This window comes from Mya arenaria, chromosome 13 (genome assembly GCF_026914265.1).
Source record: "Mya arenaria isolate MELC-2E11 chromosome 13, ASM2691426v1".
Classification (NCBI taxonomy): Eukaryota; Metazoa; Mollusca; class Bivalvia; order Myida; family Myidae; genus Mya; species Mya arenaria.
This window is the reverse complement of record NC_069134.1, coordinates 290759-308856: the sequence shown is the minus strand read 5'-3', so window position 1 is coordinate 308856 and position 18098 is coordinate 290759. Positions and strand designations below refer to the sequence as shown.

Genomic DNA, 18098 nt, shown 5'->3' with positions numbered 1-18098 from the left:
ATTGTAAGAGTATATATATGAAGGTAAAAAGGCAATGCTAAAAATGTAAACTTAATCAATTTAACATTAACTTTAATCCTTAGTGTCATTCATTTAACGCGCACAGTGTCAACCTCTCTCATGATTCAAGTGTTCCAGTATATTACCAATACCACGTAATGGTTATTGCCTATGTTTGATCTTCAAAGCGATGAAGTCGCCAGGCCGGACACAGCCAGGCTCAGACTTATCATTTTAAAGACCAAAAATAAATGCTTACGTGTTTAGTGTTCAGCGTGAAATGCCTATCGAATGCCGCTATACGAGCCAGTGACCAGTGAAATTGGCGGTTAATCCGTTTCATTGACTTTAAATTGCCAGAACAAAAATATGTCCGGCGATCCCATTGGCGCAGGCATGCTCTTGAACACTACATTTCAATAAAGGATCTTAGTCATAATTTGAAACCAATCTTAAATCTGCTCTGGGGTGGATCCAGGATTTGACGTTAGAGGGTGTGGCTTAGGGGCGTTATCTTTTGACCTGCTCCGTTAGAACAGAAATTTAATTTGTTCCAAAGTGTAGGCGGGAGGGGGTCCGAGGAGTGCTTCTGAAAGAACATTTTAACAATTTCTAGTCCGAAATGGTGGGTTTTGGGCGTATTTTAATACTTTTTTTAAAATAAAAACTTGGACGTTATTTATTTATTTATTATTATTATTATTATTATTTTATTTATTTTTTTGGGGGGGGGGGAGGGGATGCTCCCATCCCCCTGGATCCGCTGGTGCTGCCTTACTGTGTTTTAAACTTTAAAACTGGCTCAAGTGTTAAGTTTTTACAATATATCCATACATATACTAATTAAGAAAAAGTACCATAAGATCATTACACTTTTCAAATACGATCCTATTCAAACGAGCCCCGGTCCGGTTATAAAGAGCTCTTACATAAATAGAACAACATATTTTGGCAACCGGGTCTTAGCAATTGTATTGGGTCACTTTGGCTCCCATCACATGGTATTCAATTTAATTCAGATGTAGATGGGCAACATGCACGAGGATGATCCTAATTAGCGACTATCAAAAGTACGGAAACCTTAAGTTAGACACGACACATAAAAATACATTATCATTCTAATAGTTAAAGTGTCAGAGATCTGGACCATTTGAAAAACAGTTTCACTGACATGAACGATAAAAGGTCATCGTTCAAATACTTATTGGGAGTATATACTAGTTAGTATTATTAATTTAGTCTTGTTCAAGTTATGTCATGCCGGAATAGGGTTTAACGGAAACTGACACAAGGGGTTGAGGTTGACGATCAAGTATTACTATTTTTAAGCGATAACAATAATAGCAATAAACTATAAAATGAACACAATCTGTTAACTATTGTTCACCTGTGATATAGATTGTCTAATTGCACAATATGGTCATTGGGTGTTTCATTGTTTGATAAGTTATTATAAGTGTTATCGTCACCTTACAGTGCAAGAACTCAACATTTGCTTCTAATTATATATGCAGTTACTCAGTTATTGCACTAGGGTAACGAAATGTAGTAAATAGGTTGTACTATCACTTTTATTTAAAAATACATACTTCACTGAGTCTTCGGCATTCTAGTATTTTCTACACTGTTGTTCTAGAATGTCGCGAACAATTTGTTTGTTTGTTTTCTTCCAATTTATTCAGCAATAACCATTATATTTTGTTTATTTTAAGTTGATTAAAACGGTTTCGGGTACTCGTTTTATCACGCCATTGAAACACTAAATAATTAGTGACTGGATAAGAAGTGAAAGACTCCGTTGATGATTAAAAAATGCTGTGGTGTCGGGTCAACTCGGCCCAATTACCTTTTCGGCCTGGTCCAAATCGGCCTAGTCCTTTTCGGCCTACTTTTAAATAAAGGGTGCCTATGGAATGCCGATTGGTATTACGGTATGTTGTTAACACCTAATTTACGGATTATTTGGAGCCGTTTAAGTGTTACTGTAGAGTGAATGCCGTAAACACCTTTGATAATTGAAAATTCAAAGGGTGTTAAGGATGTTTATAAATTTATTAAAACTACTGAATTATACAGTATTGCTAATAACCAAAAAAGTTGAAACCCACTTTTCAATATTGAAAAGATATAGAATCACAAAGGCAAATGAGTTAAAAGAGTTAATAAGTAATGAAATATTTATTTTAAAACAGTATTTCTCTTTCTTTCTGAGTCCAATTTGTCTTTTAAAGAAATAACATAGATAGACAGATGGATGGATGGATCGATGGATGGATGGATGGGATGGGATGGGATAGATAGATCGATAGTTAGATTGCTTTGGATACATACGTGCGTTAATAAAGACTTAATTCAGCGTGACAAATGGTAACTGGGCCGAAAAGGACCAGGCCGAAATGGTTATTGGGCCGAGTTGACCCGGATTCAATGCCGTTAGGTCTAATTTAGAATAGAAAAAAATCCTCAGTTGCTTCCCCTTGAAACAAGTTGTCCACTAATTATTAGCGATATTTCTCTCACTCATTTTACACTGATTACTATGTTTTACATTCTTAATTCAACAAGCTGTTCCTTTACATATTTGATAAATATATTGTATTCGAAAATATCGATGCCTTTATTAAACGAAATGTTCAGGTAAATAAACTCTAACCTAGCTGTGCTAAACTTTGATCAAGTTGTCAACATTTGTGATCTTGATCTGGATTGTAGTTCGATGACACATTTATCCCATTTCTTTACCACGTTTTCGTCAAAGTGTTCGGCCTATTGATCTAATTTCTCAATCTGGGTAAGCAATGTGGTCACTGGGAATATTTTATTTATTCCATATATGTTTATTTTCGACACCAAATGTTCATAAGGTCACGGACCTATAAACTGGTTTATAGGTCCGTGATAAGGTACAGTACAGTATCGAACGCTTTTTCAAAATCCAGTATGAATATGTCTACTTGGTAACTACAGTCTAATGAATATGCAATCATTTATTGCTTTGCAATGTTTAGATGCTATGAAAGCCTATGGTACTTCCTGCATGCATGTTTTCTATTATTAAGGATATTATCTTCGAATTCTTTCATGCGGTTTGAGCTGATGATGTGTTCAAGCAATTGACAACATATGGACATATATTGGCCATTTTCCAGTCATCTGGTGTTATACTGATGTTGATAGATTGTTGGAATAGGTGGGAAAACACTGAGGAAATGGATCAGTCGAGTTCCTTTAAAACCCTTGGCTGTTGTGAATTAAGTCCCATTGCTTTGGAAATGTTCAGACCTTTAAGTAGTTTTTCAATTTCTTCAGGTCTTATGACAATGATAGCCATTTTGGAATTACTTTCTTGGGTTGAAAATTAATCAGAAAAATATTCAGTTTTGGTTAAAACATAAATTTGTGAATTGTTCATTTTAAACATTGGCCTTTACAGTGTCAGTTTCAACTGTTCTCCTATCTTTAGATATTAATGGCGGTTTTCCTAATTTCTCAGATTTTTGTCTCTTTAAGAATTTCCAAAACGGATTTGTATCACTTTTAATATCTTGGATAAAATTGTAATTTTCATGAGTGTTTTTTACTTTCTGTTTCACCATTTGACAAAGGTTTTGCCATCTTTTCTTGAGTCTAATGATATTTATAAAAGTAAACTAAACTATTAAGCTTGTAACATGCGTTGGTACAATTAAGAATAAATGGCCCAGTTTGCTCAGTCAGTACTGTGGAGTAAATCTAAGCCACAATAATGCGGGCTAAGGCAACTTTTTCTTCATTCCAAGAGTTTGCTAAGACATGAAGAACAAAAATCGCCCAAAGATTTTCTGGCAGTTGTGTGTTCAAGCCACGCATCAGGTTTATTTTTCCTGCTAGCTTTGCTTTATATCATTTGTGAAATATAATTATGTTTCAGAAATCAATGTTGTGGAAATAGACATATAACCCTGTATCTGCCGTTGTCTATTCCCAATATGTGACCGAGAAAAATGAGTTTGGACCAATCACCAGGTAAGAACTACTTGTAGATTGTAGTTGTAATCTGACATGCATTGCAAGGTTCATCAGGACAGCGAATTTCATGGAAGGATTCAAGAAAAGTTAGATAGAAACCCAGACTAGATGTTCAGTTCAAGCAGACATTAATGAACAATCAACAAGATTTTACAGTATTTATTGCAGTAGGAAATAAAATGCACATCTTTGGGTTTCAAATTTTTTGTTTATAAAACTGGTTGCCTTTTTTCAATTATCATTTATTCTTTATGTTTTGGTTGAAAACCGATCTGCATACATTAGATTTCAACCGCTCTAGAATGCGAAATCATGATGAAATCATGCAAATAATAATACCCTGAACATTGCGTACTGAATGTGTTTCATGTACATGATTCGTTCTCATAGCATTTCAGGATTTTTTAATGCTAAAAGCAGTTATATATGTATACACTTTTAAGGTGCTATACTGAATAACTTAAGAGATTTTACATGTTGGTAATAGTTTATTGTTATTGTAGTGTGGGCGGTGGGTGATGCCTGTCTGTCTCCATACTCTGGGGATGGGCAGCTGTACCGGGGTAAGATCACAAAGATGAAGCGTTCCCCTGCAGGTGGGGTACTGGTCACAGTTCAGTACACAGGATATAGAGAGGAGGAGAGTGAGGAAGTCCATGTTGAAGACCTCAAACTGCCAACATCTTTAAGGAGGAAGGATGGTTTGTAGTCTTGTACATTTGACTTTGTGGTTGTTATAGATTAGGAATGGATACACTTATGAATTTATAGAATGTATTTCTTTTGGTCTGTTGTTCAGTCTATATAAATTTTCTTTTGTGAAATGTTGATTGAGTAAATCATTTGTTTAGTAAGAATGCAATCATAACACTGTAACAATTCACCTTAAAAGTTGATAAACTGGTATGTTTGAAGCATTTAAAAAGCAAACTTGTGGTTTTGGCAGAAAGGAGTAAGAAGATGAGAGTGAAAGGCTCATCAGGCGGCATGTTCAGTCCCCTGCAGGAAGGTGAAATCAGTGAGCAGCTGCGTCAGAGGTTTGAGACTCTGGACAGTGATGATGAGGACAGCCAGGTGTCTGTGAAGGCGGAGAGATTGTCGGCTCTTGTGTACAGTGAGAAGCAGTCCACACCAGGCAAGAGTGGAAGGAGTGTCAACAAAAACAGGGGTGCAGAGATTACATCAGACACATTTACTGGTATACTATGATGTAGTGTAGTTATAGATAAATTAACTTTACTCGTGTTGATATGATGTTTGATTGCTGTTGACTTAAACTTGCTGTAACATGTGAAAACAGACTGGAATTACGGTCCATATTGCATACTGGTACTTGTGTTTGCTCTTTAGGTAAAACCAACCTAAGGAACAAGAAAGGTCATCAAATGAAGTCAGAGTTGCAGTCGCCAAGTACTTGCAGGAGAAAACCTGCCTTAGAAGTACAGGGAGGCCAGGCAAAACACCCGGAACAGGAATTGTATGTAGTGGTAGATAATTATAAAGCTCATTGTATGTTTATCGGCTATAAAATTATTGGTTTTAAATATGCCATTCTTTTCAGTATAGCACAGGACAGATTTTTTCAGCAGTTTCATGCAATTAATAAGAGTTGTAATTACATGATTTACAACAAAGTGTACATATGTTCAGATGATACCCAGTGATCCAGCTAAGCCTAAACAGCAGGATGGGGCACCCTGCTGCCTTTTTTTCTACACCCACTGTACTGTGCCCTTTTGTTTTACAGAGTCAACTTTCAGAAGAAAAAAAGTATAAATTTACATAAATTTAACACTAAAGTAAAGTTAACAGCTAAGGTATTCTTTACAAACTATTAGTATTGAATGTGGTTACAACACAAACTCAATGAAAATGAGCATTGGCCCTTGCAAGTGCCCCATTAAGGCTCATTCAATGTGCATCTAAAGTGCCCTTTCTGACCTAGCACCTTCCCTTTTCAAATCCTAGCTGGAGCACTGGTAATACTGTTCTTCATAAATGTTTAAAGATACAATGAGTTAGTGCCAGGTTTATATTGTATAATTATGGTTGTTGGTTATCTTCTACAGGTTGAGTAGCCGGAAGGTGTCAGACATTTCCTCCATATTGGACCAGCAGGCCGCTCAGAAGGCTCTCAGTCCTGACCGTGGGTGCGCAAGCAGGCACAAAAGTGGGGATCATGCTCAATACAGGGGTGGGGCTGACAATGATTGGAACAGTGAGGAGGAGCTCAATGGTGAGGGAAGGCATATATCATAGGAAAAGTAATTGCATGTTGAAGCCTCAGATCACAAACTGCTTGTTCCTCAGCTTGCATATAAAGGCATGCAGATATGGATCACATAACAATCGTGCTAGCAAGAGATTTAGAGAATTGGTGTCACTGGACTGTCACTTGAACAAATAAGCACCTCTCAAGAAAGTTACTCATGAAGGACTGGTAATATTATTTTTCAACTGCAGGCTATTTCAGTATTTAAATTGCACAATCATTGTTTTAACATTCTTTGTTTATACATGTATTGATCAAGAAAGTAAAGTTGCATGAAAACAGAGAAACTTACTTTTCATTTTCATGTTGTCCCTTGATATGAAAATGTGATCTACTGTGTGATAAATAAATAAACATGATAACCGTTACCACTTGAGAGTTATATTTTCAGGGTTTGGGGACCATGACCTTGAAAAGCCGAGGTTCAGTTTCCAGCCTGAGGGAGCCCGGGTTCCACTGACCTTGTCAGAGGAGGGGGAGAGCCCCGTGGTACAGGTAGGTAAAGTGTGGAGATTTGATAAATGGAAGTATTTCTAGCATAGGGACACAATGTTGTTTTTTGGGGTTTTTTTTTGTTTTTTTTCTTAAGGTTGTATTACACTAGTGTAATGTTGGAAATATGTAAAGGTTGTATTACGCTATTGTAATGTTGTAAATATGTAAATGTTGTATTACACTATTGTAATGTTGGAAAATATGTAAAGGTTGTATTACACTATTGTAATGTTGGAAATATGTAAAGGTTGTATTACGCTAGTGTAATGTTGGACATATGTAAAGGTTGTATTGATGTTGGAAATATGTAAAGGTTGTATTACACTATTAAGCTAGTGTGATGTTAAAATATGTCAAGGTTGTATTAGGCTATTGTAATGTTGGAAAATATGTCAAGGTTGTATTACGCTTTTGTAATGTTGGAAATATGTAAAGGTTGTATTACACTAGTGTAATGTTGGAAATATGTAAAGGTTGTATTGATGTTGGAAATATGTAAAGGTTGTATTACTCTAGTGTAATGTTGGAAATATGTAAAGGTTGTATTACACTATTGTAATGTTGGAAATGTGTAAAGGTTGTATTACACTATTGTTATGTTGGAAAATATGTAAAGGTTGTATTACACTATTGTTTTTTTTATGGACATTTTCGTTTATTTAAAACAATAGGTACATTGTGTACAATAGGTACAACAGTATATACAATCATGAAAAGTTACGTTCATACGTGCTCTATTGTATCTTTTTTAAACACTGTACAAATATCCATGATTATAAACTAAGGAAAAAAAGAAAAGAAACAAACAAACATGCAAGTACATCACATATTCTCATTTGTATGCTTAAAAATTTAACTTAAATTCAAGTATAAATAATTTCAATGAAAATGTAGTTTAAAGTAGAAAATGTTCTACAACTGTCCAATTACTTCTTTCCTTAACTGATAAGTTTGTGTTATTATAAATATCCAAAGCCAGTCTAAGGCTATTATTAAATCCATGTACTGTTGGAACTATTTTTTTCTTTTACAAAGGAATATGAATTTTTTATGCCCCCTTTTGAAAAAAGTGGGGTATATTGTTTTGCACATGTCGGTCGGTCGGTCGGTCGGTCGGTCTGTCTGTCTGTCGGTCGGTCGGTCGGAATACCAAATGGTTTCCGATCAATAACTTGAGAACGCTTTGACCGAGGGACCTCATACTTGGTATGTGTATTGGTCATCACCAGCAGATGAACCCTATTGATTTTGAGGTCAGTGGGTCAAAGGTCAAGGTCAGTGTGACCTTTACATGAAAAACGGTTTCCGATCAATAACTTGAGAACGCTTTGACCCAGGAACCTCATACTTGGTAGGTGTATTGGTCATGACCAGCAGATGAACCCTATTGATTTTGAGGTCAGTGGGTCAAAGGTCAAGGTCAGTGTGACCTTAACATGAAAAACGGTTTCCGATCAATAACTTGAGAACGCTTTGACCCAGGGACCTCATACTAGGTAGGCTTATTGGTCATGACCAGCAGATGAACCCTATTGATTTTGAGGTCAGTGGGTCAAAGGTCAAGGTCAGTGTGACCTTTACATGAAAAACGGTTTCCGATCAATAACTTGAGAACGCTTTGACCCAGGAACCTCATACTTGGTAGGTGTATTGGTCATGACCAGCAGATGAACCCTATTGATTTTGAGGTCAAAGGTCAAGGTCAGTGTGACCTTAACATGAAAAACGGTTTCCGATCAATAACTTGAGAACGCTTTGACCCAGGGACCTCATACTAGGTAGGCTTATTGGTCATGACCAGCAGATGAACCCTATTGATTTTGAGGTCAGTGGGTCAAAGGTCAAGGTCAGTGTGACTGTAAGCTGAAAAAAGGTTTTCTGATTGTCCATATTTTATTTTCTTATATAGTAGACAGTAGAAATTTATATGTCACTAAATGCATGAGTTGAAGTATCAGTTTTCAGTGAACATCTAGTTTAATTATGCCCCCCTTCGAAGCAGAGGGGTTATATAATTGCTTTGCACATGTCGGTCGGTCTGTTGGAAGACCAAAGCTTGTCCGAGTGATAACTCAACAATTCCCGGACCTATGGTCATCAAACTTGACATGAAGATTAGGTATGACCAGTAGATGACCTGCCTCATATGCATCCAATGACAAATCAGCTGTCATTTCAGTCCATGCATATTTCATTCAATTGTCCAAATATTTCTGGCAACTTGGCGCTCAGGGGGCATAATGTTTGACAAACATCTCTTGTTAAATTCTAGGAACAATAAATCAAAACTAAAATTATTCTTTCCAGACCCTAGCAAAACAAACATACTATTTATGACAATATTTGGATCAATGGAATACATTTTTTGTAAAATATGCTGTAGCAAAGGCTGTATTTTATTACAATCCCAAAAAAGATGGAGCAGAGTTTCTTAGTTTCAGAGTTAGGGACACAATGTTGATGATATTTTTGGTAATGCAAAAGTATTTTTTATGATTTCGAGAAAATATCAGAAGAGAGCCTTGTTTGGTCTGTCTATGCATCCATCTTTATGTCGATCTGCTACACTTTTGTATAATAGAATATTTGAAGAAAAACACAGAATATTTGTTATACAGTTGTATACCACTGGCTTGTTATTGATATCAGGTATGTGAGACCATGAACCAGTATCTGCGAGATTACCAGCGGGAGGGGATCCAATTCCTGTATGAACATTATCGCCAGGGTCAAGGGGCCATCCTAGGGGATGACATGGGGCTCGGGAAAACCATCCAGGTAAACATGAAATAGACTCTCGAATTGTTTAATAATCTACAGGGATATAAAGTATTTTGTACTGAAGTATAATTTGAAATCTATCACAGATACATACGTTATTTGCAAACAAATCATGTAAAATGATAATTTTTGACTTAGCTAAGGATCTGGAAAAAAAAAGTCAAATTATTCGTTGGTATCTCTTTAAGTGCAGTTATTTTTTAGGAACAAAAGTTTGAAAATGAATAGAAAAAGCAAATTTGGCGGGGTACCTTTATATTAATTATTATTAAATATAACAGCCCTAGAATTACACCTAGATTATTTAATATATGTCCCGCAGGTGATTGGCTTCCTGTCTGCGTTGCTGGGTAAGAAAGGGAACCGTATCGACATCATGAGGCAGAAGCCCGGCTTTATCAGACAGGTTGGTACACACTGCATTCCACCTGGAATCATGTTGGGAGCACATGGTGGATAAAATATGTACATGTGGTAGCCAATTGAAATACTAGATTGGAATTACCGTAAGCAAAAACACTTGAAGCATGCATTGTCTCTATTCACTCTTTTTTGCATTTTTGTTCTTAAATGAATGACTGAACTGAGATAAACATAAGTCTGTAAGTATTGTGAGCTTGTCTGTTTTTACAGGTATTAATTCAAGGTGTTGTCAGCACCATCAATGTGCAAAATCTGAACCCTTCAGCTCCCTAACACAAACTCAAACTACAAGATTGTCAATTGAACCTTACTACACGTTTCTAATGACAACATGTATATGTGTAGCTTGGTGCATACATCTTGCTTGAGCTATGTCCCTTGAACAACTAAGAAAAACATGAGAATGAGCACCTGGTTTCAATACTCTTGTTATGATATGTTGTAGTGAAAAACAACATATGCCTTTTGTACTTTTAGCTTTCTGACACAGCCAGTGTGCGTGAGGATCCTCCGTGTAAAGGCCCTTTCCTGATCATCGGGCCTGGCTGTGTTCTCTATAACTGGCTTGAGGAACTCGGCACATGGGGATACTTCTCTGTCAGGTAACTTATACCTTCATACATTCTCATCTGTCACAGGTAGGACAGGGAATTCTATAATGATTCAGTGTCTGACAAATCCATTTCCCAGAGCTTACAGGCTAAAATGCCTGTCACGATCCAAACTTTTTCCATAGTAACCTAGGAGCTATGGCACATTTCAAAGATTGGTAGACCTGGAAATACAAAAAAGCTTAAGTCTAGATGTCAAACATGGTTCTCTGTGTTCTTTTATCTGCTGTAATTTGAAAACAGAATCAACACAATCAGTCACTGGCCTGTAAGATTGTTGGACCTCTCAGCATATCAGTGTTCCATATAGGCTGGCTGTGTTTGGTAACATAAAAAATTAGATATGGGATAGCTTGGGATATACTCATTTGATTAACAACCTTGTATGTTTTGTTGTTTTTTTGTTGTTTTATTTACAAACTTTTAATAAATAACAAAAACTAAACATTTTTTGAAACACTTGATCTAAAACCTGCAGGAAACAGGTGTGCCATACTTCCCATTTTTTTTGTAAGATTTAAATACCAAAGTGTACAATACAGTTTTATTGCATTACATTTGATTGCTTTGCCATTTTTATTTCATCTGTTTTTGTCAGTGTCATTGTGGGAAAACTTTAACCTTGACCATAACTCAAAAGCCATTTAATATATTTCATTAAGTTGGCCAGAGGCAACACACATGTACAGCAAGACCTATTACTCTTTTTTTAATAATTGTCAATTACCGGTCATGCCCCTTTACAGTTTCAAAAAGTAATGCAAACTTTAACTAGGCCATAATTTAATAACCATTCAAGATATTGACATACAACTTTATTCACTTGTTACTAGATGCAAAATGCACTCGCGTAGCAAGGCCAATTACTCGAAATATTACTAGGATATATATGTGGCATTGTGCTTTCAAGATGTGTAGACATCATTGCCACTGTCATTGTTGAAAATGAAGAGAAAGGTAAAAACAACTTAAGGGTTGTTTTTATTAATTGCACCATCACTAGTGGATTTTGAAATGAATGCATCATGTTTACAGAAAAAATAGTATAAGCAGAATATCCTGTTTAAGTCAAACATTGTTTATCACCCCACAAAAATAGGGGGCATATAGATTTGTCTCTGTCTGTCTTAGCGCCTGTCCATGCACAGACATGAATTGGTATATAGTAGGTACTAATTCCCTCATTACATATAGGACATAAATTTGTTAGGTTGCGCTTGTTGGTTAGGGTTAGTTAGGGTAATTAGTAGGGCATTAGTGGGTATATTTTTATAATGAGAGTAATGGGAAAATATCTAACAAAGGTTGATATATGAGAACAAACGTTTGTGATTTGGTCCCTAAGTATAATGCGAACTTGTTGCTCAAAACTCCAAAACCATTTCACTTAGAGTCAATAAACCTTTGTGGAATGTTATATAGGTGATAAAGTACCTGGCGTTTCGTTTCTTGCCATGCTTAGTAAACAAGAGTTATGGCCCTTGAATTAGCAAAAACAGGCATTTCTAGACTCGAGCTACCAAAATCATTTGTCATGCATTGAGGGATTCTTGAATTTAAGCTTGATTTAAGCTTTGTACCTCATGTGATCTAGACTGGTATGTGTAACATCTGATCCTTAAATTGTGCTTTAAATGTGGCGATAATTATATGATTTTTATATCTTTGGCTGCCTATGTAAATGTTGGACATTAACAGTTGTTATTCCACTTTTGGTTTCTAGTGGATCTTTTACTTGGTTTGTGTTTTGCTGCAGGAAATACCATGGAGCGGACAAGGCTGAGTGCCTGAAGGATTTGAGACGAGGAAAGGTGGAGATTGTAGTCACCACATTTGAGACTTTCCGTGACCACCAGGTAAGAGTGATCATATTGTAGACATAGCTTAGATTTAACAGGAAACAGTAGGCAAAAGCTCAAATCCCTTCTTAAAATATCAACCTATGACAATGATGTTGAGTGATTTGGCCTTATATTAATGACTTGATAGTGTGGAAAAAGACTGTTGCCTTTGAAAATACTTATATCATCTTTTGTAGGAGAGCCTCAACGCGGTAGATTGGAAGGCAGTGATAGTGGATGAAGTACATAAAATAAAGGTGAATAAATCTTCGAATGGATATGGCTACGCCCTACAAGATGGATAATGTACAAAGTTTAAAAAAATTTACTATTGAAGATTCAAACATTAAACATCGGAAGGCAAATGAATTATGTTATATACCTCTACCTCTTATATGATATTGAATATGTTGTTGAAGGACCTAAAAGCGCAGGCTACCCAGGCACTGCGGAAGGTGACGACACCATGTCGGTTTGGGCTCACGGGCACTGCCCTGCAGAACAATCTCACAGAGTTCTACAGCATCCTTGACTGGTACGGCAGGAAATCCCCATTCATTAAACTTAAGTTTGTGCTTGTTAAGGTTCATTCTTCCATTCTTCCAGATACATCCTGTTGTTTCTTGTCTTACAGTGCAGAATGGAAGAGGCATTTCAAAAGGCTAAAACATATTAATATCAACTTTATCTATTGATTTTATCTGTACTTATGTCATAGGAATATGACAAAGTATAAATTCCTTAGTACCAATTGAAGAGAGCACATCATACATAGTAATATATATATGTGTGTGTGTTATGACCTTCAGGGCTCGACCAGGTTGCCTGGGTCGGCTGACAGACTTTGAGCGGGATTTTGTGAAGCCCATGGAGCTAGGTCAGCGACATGACGCTAACAAACGGGAGCTCGCGCTGGCTAGGAAACGTAAGAAACTGGGTCTTTATGTACATGGTTCCACACTTCTTACAGCATATATGTAGCTCTTAAGAAATTCAACCCACAAATAAGCTAGTTCTCTGATAGCTGCATTGATTAGAATTTTACATTTTGCTGCTCAAGTGACCCTTAATTTTTTGGTTTTTGGAACAGTATTAGTTGCTTATTACTTATAAGCAAAATCAGTTATCAAAACTACATAAGACATAAGACATTGCAGTTTGTTTTTTGCTCTTTACTGTTCCCCACCAAAGATTTTGATAGATTTGGCTTTGCCTACTTGTCTGTCCTTTTGTCTGTCTATCTGCTGTCATTACAATATACAAATTTGACAGAATTTAATGAAACCTATGATTTGTGTGTATAACCATAAAGTACTGGTGCACACAGAAGATTTAACTGGATGAGGTCATCAACTCAAAAGTTATTGCCTTTTAATTAACGAAAAAACTAAAATTAGCCTGTGTATTAGATGTAAAAACTGGACAGAATTTAATGCAACCTTTGGCATGTATGTATAACCATAATGCATCAATCTTGCACAATATTCATCTGGATCAGGTAATTAGTACAGTAATTGTCATTCAAGTAATGAAAAAAGTTAAAATTTCCATCAGGACCTGTTACTGTGTAACTTAAGGACAGAAATAAATGAAACTTCCATGAAATGTGTAATACTTTAGTGTGATGATGCAAGTGCAGGATTTGTCTGAACTGGGTCAGTAACAATAGAGTTATTGCTCTTAAATTAATGAAATTTTACTTGAGTTGGTATTTTTGAAGCATTAACTATTGATTTTGATGATTATAACTTTATGAATTGTATATAAATCAAAACATAAAGAAATAGTGTCGCTCACAACAGCTAATCTTATACTTTATTTTTCACCCAATTTGTATTCATAAGTATTTTTTAAAATTGAATTACTCTTTGCAGGGTTTTGCTGAATTGGAGTCTTCAACTGTCTGGTTCTTCATCAATAAATCCTGCAGTGCATATCAATTCTTGAATTTGCTTGTTTTAACTGATGTAGGACATGAATTCACCCACCATACTTGGCATTTTTCACGTTTTCTTTTGTTATATTGATTTCTGTCTAATATTCACATTTTCTTTTTTGTACATTTTTTATGCAAATAATACCAGAATAATCTGGGTTCACCAGCATCCAGAATACATATAGTTGTGGATCTGGTACCTCTATAAGATAAAAATATCCGTTTCCACAGTAAGGTTTATTCTCAAATACTCTTTCATCAAGGGTTGGAAGTACAACTTGTTGATGTTATTGATAGACTTTTATAGTGGTGATGATATGTGATGTTGTGGTATATAAATGATGATCCTTGGCCATGTTAACATTGTTTCTCAAAGTGACAAAGTTCAAGTTTACAATGGTTTTATTTTAGGCAATTGTTATTCAAGAGGGGAAAATTACTTATCTGTACTTCTTAATTTTATGATATTTCTATTTCATTCAGGGAAGGAGAAACTGGCCGAGGTTCGGAAAGGCATGATGATTCGCAGAATGAAAACACTGATAGCTGACCAGCTCCCAAAGAAAGGTTGTTGGACCACAAATAGACTATTCAATTAATTTCATTTAATCAATGGCGTAATTTCACAAATTCATTAATTTGTGCAGATCATGAAAGTCTAGCAGAGATGAAGTAAAACTGTTTATTTAACCTTAATACACTATGATTAAAGTATGTACTAATTTAGGAAAACAATTGAATTGTTTACATATTTCCAATGTTATTACTTGGTTTACTTAGTAGTTTAAGTATAGAACACTTATATATCCACCTGCCGTTTATTTTCCAGATGACCGTGTCGTTTTCTGTCGTCTGTCAGGGCTTCAGACAAGCATCTACCAGACGATCCTGTCCCAGCCCCACATGGAACTGGTGCTGCACAAGGACGACCCTTGTGGATGTGACAGTGGACAACCACAGAGCAAATGCTGCAAACAGGTGACTGTGTTTTACAATGTTGTAGAGTGTCTGCCTTGGCAAAGAAGGTCCTGGTTTTGATTACCCCTTGCCTGTTTCATGCCAAAGACAATATGGAAATGGGAGCAGTAGGTCTTTTGCCAGGCACTTGGCATTGAGGGTATAACTGGAAAATTTTGAGTACTCAGTTCTGGTTAAACTCAGGGAAATTGTCTACCATCTATCTGTTCTTTGCACTGGACACTTAAAAGAATTAAGAGGTTTCCTCGTAAAATAGCCAGAGTATCGCATCCCAATCTGCTTGTATCTCATTTTGTTTCTTCAATTATGCTAATATCTAGATTTGACAGGAAAATGCAGTTACTTCTCTTGTCATTTATGACATTTTAAAACACTTTCAAAAGATGCAATGTGCAATGGTGGGCAGACTTTCATAAACATTAAGAAACAAAAATAAACTCCTGGTGCTAGAGTAAAGGTTGGCACTGGCAGCCGGTTATTGGTTAGTCATCAAAAAGTTGTTTTCTATATGTTGGCTTTACAGAAGAGGTCTTAGCTATTACCACTTATTATCCTGCTTGTATCTCACACTCATTCTTTTTATGCCCCTGAAGGTGGGCATATTAAAATCACACTGTCCATCATTCCGTGTGTCCGGCTCAACTTCTGGTGTCCAGGTTGTAACTTTCTGTTGTATGGACAGATTTTAAAATAACTTGTGTTTGGCATATAAAGACGACGTGTGGCCTACAAAACCTTTCATCCTACCTTTAAGGTTAAGGTCATACGTAGTAATTGAGTACTATGGAATGCTGCATATAAGGACATAAAGTATAGGCGTATGTGTCTGGGCTGTAACTTTCTTATGTATGAACAGATTTTAAAAAAAATTGCCACATGTGTTTGACATACCAAAACGACATGTCGGGTGCAAGACCTGTGTCCCTAATGTGCTGTTTGAAAACATCAATGAGAGGTAATAAGTGTTTTTAGCTCACCTGAGCACAGAGTGCTCAAGGTGAGCTATTGTAATCGGTCTATGTCCGGCGTCTTTCGTCTGTCGTCCGGCGTTCGGCGTCAACAATTGGCTATATTCATCTTTTTCTCCCAAACCGCTTAGACAATGGAATGATCCTTTGTTGGTGCTTTTTCAAAATTGTTCAAAGAAATGAATTCCATGCAGAACTCTGGTTGCCATGGCAACCTAAAGGAAAATGTCAACAATAGGTTATAATCGTTATCTTCTCCTAAACCCCTTGGACAATTTTTATGAAACTTCATAGGAATGATCCTTGGTTGGTGCTTTTTCAAAATTGTTCAGAGAAATTTATTCCATGCAGAACTCTGGTTGCCATAGCAACCTAAAGAAAAATGTCAACAATAGGTTATAATCATCTTCTTCTCCTAAACCCCTTGGCCAATTTTGATGAAACTTCATAGGAATGATCCTTGGTTGGTGCTTTTTCAAAATTGTTCAAAGAAATTAATTCCATGCAGAACTCTGGTTGTCATGGCAACCTAAAGGAAAATGTCAACAATAGGTTATAATCATCATCTTCTCCTAAACCCCTTGGACAATTTTGATGAAACTTCATAGTAATGATCCTTGGTTGGTGCTTTTTCAAAATTGTTCAAGGAAATTAATTCCATGCAGAACTCTGGTTGCCATGGCAACCTAAAGGAAAATGTCAACAATAGGTTATAACCATCTTCTTCTCCTAAACCCCTTGGACAATTTTGATGAAACTTGATAGGAATGATCTTTGGCTGGTACTTTATCAAATTTGTTCAAAGAAATTAATTCCATGCAGAACTCTGGTTGCCATGGCAACCTAAAGGAAAATGTCAACAATAGGTTATAATCATCTTCTTCTCCTAAACCCCTTGGCCAATTTTGATGAAACTTCAAAGAAATTAATTCCATGCAGAACTCAGGTTACCATGGCAACTTAAAGGACAAAATTACAAAACATTTTTTGGCAAATACTATTAGGCCTAGTGCTTAAATATTTGGTGTGTTACATTGTCTATTGGTTACCTACCATGTTTATTTATATTATGCCCTGAAGAAAAATTGGCCTTACTCAATGGGTTACATGTTCATTATAAATACATTTTGTTAAAATGGGATAGTTACCTAAAGTTTACCTTTGAAACAAGGGCAGCAAGTCTAGCTATATGGTCTCCCTTTTTGTTGGAGATTCCACTACTTTCTATTTTTAGTAACAAGGGAATAGATTTTAAAGTCTATTAAGTCTTCAACATAGTCACTTATAAGGTAATTATTGTTCTTTTTTAAGGATCATAGATTAAAATAATTATTATACACTCTATTCCTTAGAAGAAATTTCATTTATACTTAATGATCAATTTAATAATCAGACTTTTCCATTGAACTTCATGTATATTATTGTAAACTTCATGTAGATTATTCAAAACAACAAATCTTATCTTCTGTGTGGATAGCGAATAAGCCTTACACAGAAAAAATGATTAACATTATTGGAAGGATGGTGGTGTTGTCCTAGATGGAAGAAGCAATACTAGAAAATATGAATGTGTACTGTTCTTTGATTTTTAGAGCTTAACGCAGGTTATTGATTTTATTGGATGATTCAATGTTTGTTGTTTGTGTATCTACACTAAAAGTTATTTTATTGTGCAAGCAATTGAACATAGTTTTGTCAGTGTGCAGGCAATCGAATGAAGTCCTGTAAGTATGCAGGCAAATGAACAAGTCCTGTCAGTGTGCAGGCAACTGAAAAAAGTCCTGT

At 36.0% G+C, this 18098-nt stretch overlaps 1 protein-coding gene across 9 annotated transcripts in view; it reads left to right on the top strand.

Moving 5' to 3' along the window:
* The window catches only part of LOC128213564 (DNA excision repair protein ERCC-6-like 2), a 38888-nt gene that overhangs the window by 3294 nt on the left and 17496 nt on the right, over window positions 1-18098 (top strand). For 8 of the 9 annotated variants that reach the window (XM_052919422.1, XM_052919421.1, XM_052919420.1 and 5 more), the window contains exons 1-16: window positions 2493-2637; window positions 3911-4005; window positions 4512-4709; window positions 4955-5206; window positions 5359-5485; window positions 6078-6244; window positions 6672-6775; window positions 9425-9553; window positions 9879-9962; window positions 10457-10581; window positions 12347-12446; window positions 12629-12688; window positions 12851-12966; window positions 13241-13356; window positions 14851-14934; window positions 15197-15345. In XM_052919422.1, the coding sequence (XP_052775382.1) occupies window positions 3984-4005; window positions 4512-4709; window positions 4955-5206; window positions 5359-5485; window positions 6078-6244; window positions 6672-6775; window positions 9425-9553; window positions 9879-9962; window positions 10457-10581; window positions 12347-12446; window positions 12629-12688; window positions 12851-12966; window positions 13241-13356; window positions 14851-14934; window positions 15197-15345 (1833 nt within the window). In that variant the 5' untranslated portion in view covers window positions 2493-2637; window positions 3911-3983. Of the gene's footprint in view, window positions 1-2492; window positions 2638-3910; window positions 4006-4511; window positions 4710-4954; window positions 5207-5358; window positions 5486-6077; window positions 6245-6671; window positions 6776-9424; window positions 9554-9878; window positions 9963-10456; window positions 10582-12346; window positions 12447-12628; window positions 12689-12850; window positions 12967-13240; window positions 13357-14850; window positions 14935-15196; window positions 15346-18098 lie in introns of those variants that run through there. The other variant, XM_052919414.1, reaches the window with a different exon arrangement.